We start from the raw sequence: 1718 nt of genomic DNA on the forward strand, positions 1-1718 counted from the left end.
GATAAAGAAAAAGTAAAGTTAGTAAAAATTAACAACAAATCAACTGATAAATAAGATATCAAATTATAATATAATATAAATAATAATACGGGATATAATAAGATAAAGAATATTTTTAATTTAATATGAACTCTAATTCATTAAGAGATGTAATAATATTTTGTAAACATCGTAAGCATAACAATCTTCAAACGAATAAATTTTTTTCTTTGGCAGTTACATTACAGATTGCACAAATGTATCAAAAACCTTTGGCAAAATTCATAAAATTTTTAAGATATATATTCATTTAAGTATGAAATAATTATGAAAGTATTTTTGAATTGACTAACTTGTCGTGCAATTTCCTTTCCTCCAAAATTATTTCAGAGCACAAATGCCTAATATTTTAATGCGTTTGTTTAGATACTGGAACCGCGAATTAGAAAAGCTAAAGAAATTCGAATATACTGTGGGTAAAGACGGGAAGAAAGTGCCGTTGAAAGGAAATGCACGTCCGAGACTATACAAGGCGCTCTTCGGCGCCTTTTGGTTGCCATATTTTATTATCGGCATCTACGTATTTATACAGGTGAAAACTATTAGTAACTTTGCAAAAAGGCACCGAATGCATAACAATATCTGCTAGCGTTACATGATATCAAATGAAAAAACCAATTAATTAAATTATCTTATATTGTCTGTGTTAATAGTTTTCGCGTTGAAAAGAAGAAAAAAAAAGAAAAGAATTTATTACCGCAACCCATCTAATAAGAAAATATTTACCAAATCAGATTTTTTTTGCTTTTTAAATTAATAAAAGATTACGTTAAAGATTTATATAAATACGCAATAGAATATTAATCTCAATGGGTCCCCTTTTTTAGGCATGCATATTGCATATTTTAGTACCGATTCTGCAGGGTTGGATCATCAGCTACTTCATGGGGGAACCGAACTCAACGGACATGATAGGGAAAAACGAGACAATGATTTATGTCGCCTGTTTAGTGATCTGTACCTTCAGTAGCACCCTGTTGTCAAACCACACTACAATAATGTCACAACAAATTGGCATGAGATTACGCGTTGCCTGCAGCTCCCTCATCTACAGAAAGGTAATGTTATATAAGTTTTAAATAAGTTTTAAGCCTCAATACAATAATCTAAAAATTTTTCTACGGAAGAATAGAAAGATTCTGTTCTTTCTGAGTATAAATGGCGTCTCGGGATCAATTCCGATTATTGTGCGATTTTGATTAAACCTTGCGTGACACTTTTCTATATTGAAAAAGTTCAGTGCGAAAGATTCATCAGTATAAATCATTGATGTAATGGTATTTTTGTAAAATTGAAAGAAACTGATTTTACTGTTGGAAAAATTAATTTAAATGAGTTTTCTTCAGTTTTTGAAAAAATGGGTTGCTATATACAATACAAAATTGAATTTATTTATTGAACAAAGTTGAATTTACAATACCCATTCACACTGTTTATAATATTCACGATTCTTGAAAACAGACGAATATATATATATATATATATATATATATATATATATACAGGGTGTATCTGAAATGATGCACTAAACTTTAGGAGCATATTCTAGAGGTCAAAATAAAACTTTTTTTCCTATGAACATGGGTCCGCAAATGAACCCTCCTCCGAGCTAGAGGCCCCTAAAGTTTGGGGAAAAAATTAAAAATTGGCTGTATTTCAGAAAAAAAAGGCAGAAGGTT

The 1718-nt window shown here is 30.0% G+C and overlaps 3 protein-coding genes across 3 annotated transcripts in view; all 3 read left to right on the top strand.

The window, feature by feature from the left end:
• The window catches only part of LOC115243458 (multidrug resistance-associated protein 4-like), a 29519-nt gene that overhangs the window by 13084 nt on the left and 14717 nt on the right, over nucleotides 1-1718 (top strand). The window lies entirely within an intron of this gene.
• Nucleotides 1-1718, top strand: part of LOC115243499 (probable multidrug resistance-associated protein lethal(2)03659) — a 22380-nt gene that overhangs the window by 3711 nt on the left and 16951 nt on the right. The gene's annotated exons all lie outside the window — the stretch shown is intronic.
• The window catches only part of LOC115243492 (multidrug resistance-associated protein 4-like), a 12427-nt gene continuing 10853 nt past the window's right edge, over nucleotides 145-1718 (top strand). The window contains exons 1-2 of the mRNA XM_029820558.1: nucleotides 145-571; nucleotides 867-1097. Of these exons, the coding sequence (XP_029676418.1) occupies nucleotides 377-571; nucleotides 867-1097 (426 nt within the window). The 5' untranslated portion in view covers nucleotides 145-376. The remainder of the gene's footprint in view (nucleotides 572-866; nucleotides 1098-1718) is intronic.

This window comes from Formica exsecta, unplaced genomic scaffold (genome assembly GCF_003651465.1).
Source record: "Formica exsecta isolate Colony F162 unplaced genomic scaffold, ASM365146v1 scaffold120, whole genome shotgun sequence".
In the NCBI taxonomy this organism is placed as follows: Eukaryota; Metazoa; Arthropoda; class Insecta; order Hymenoptera; family Formicidae; genus Formica; species Formica exsecta.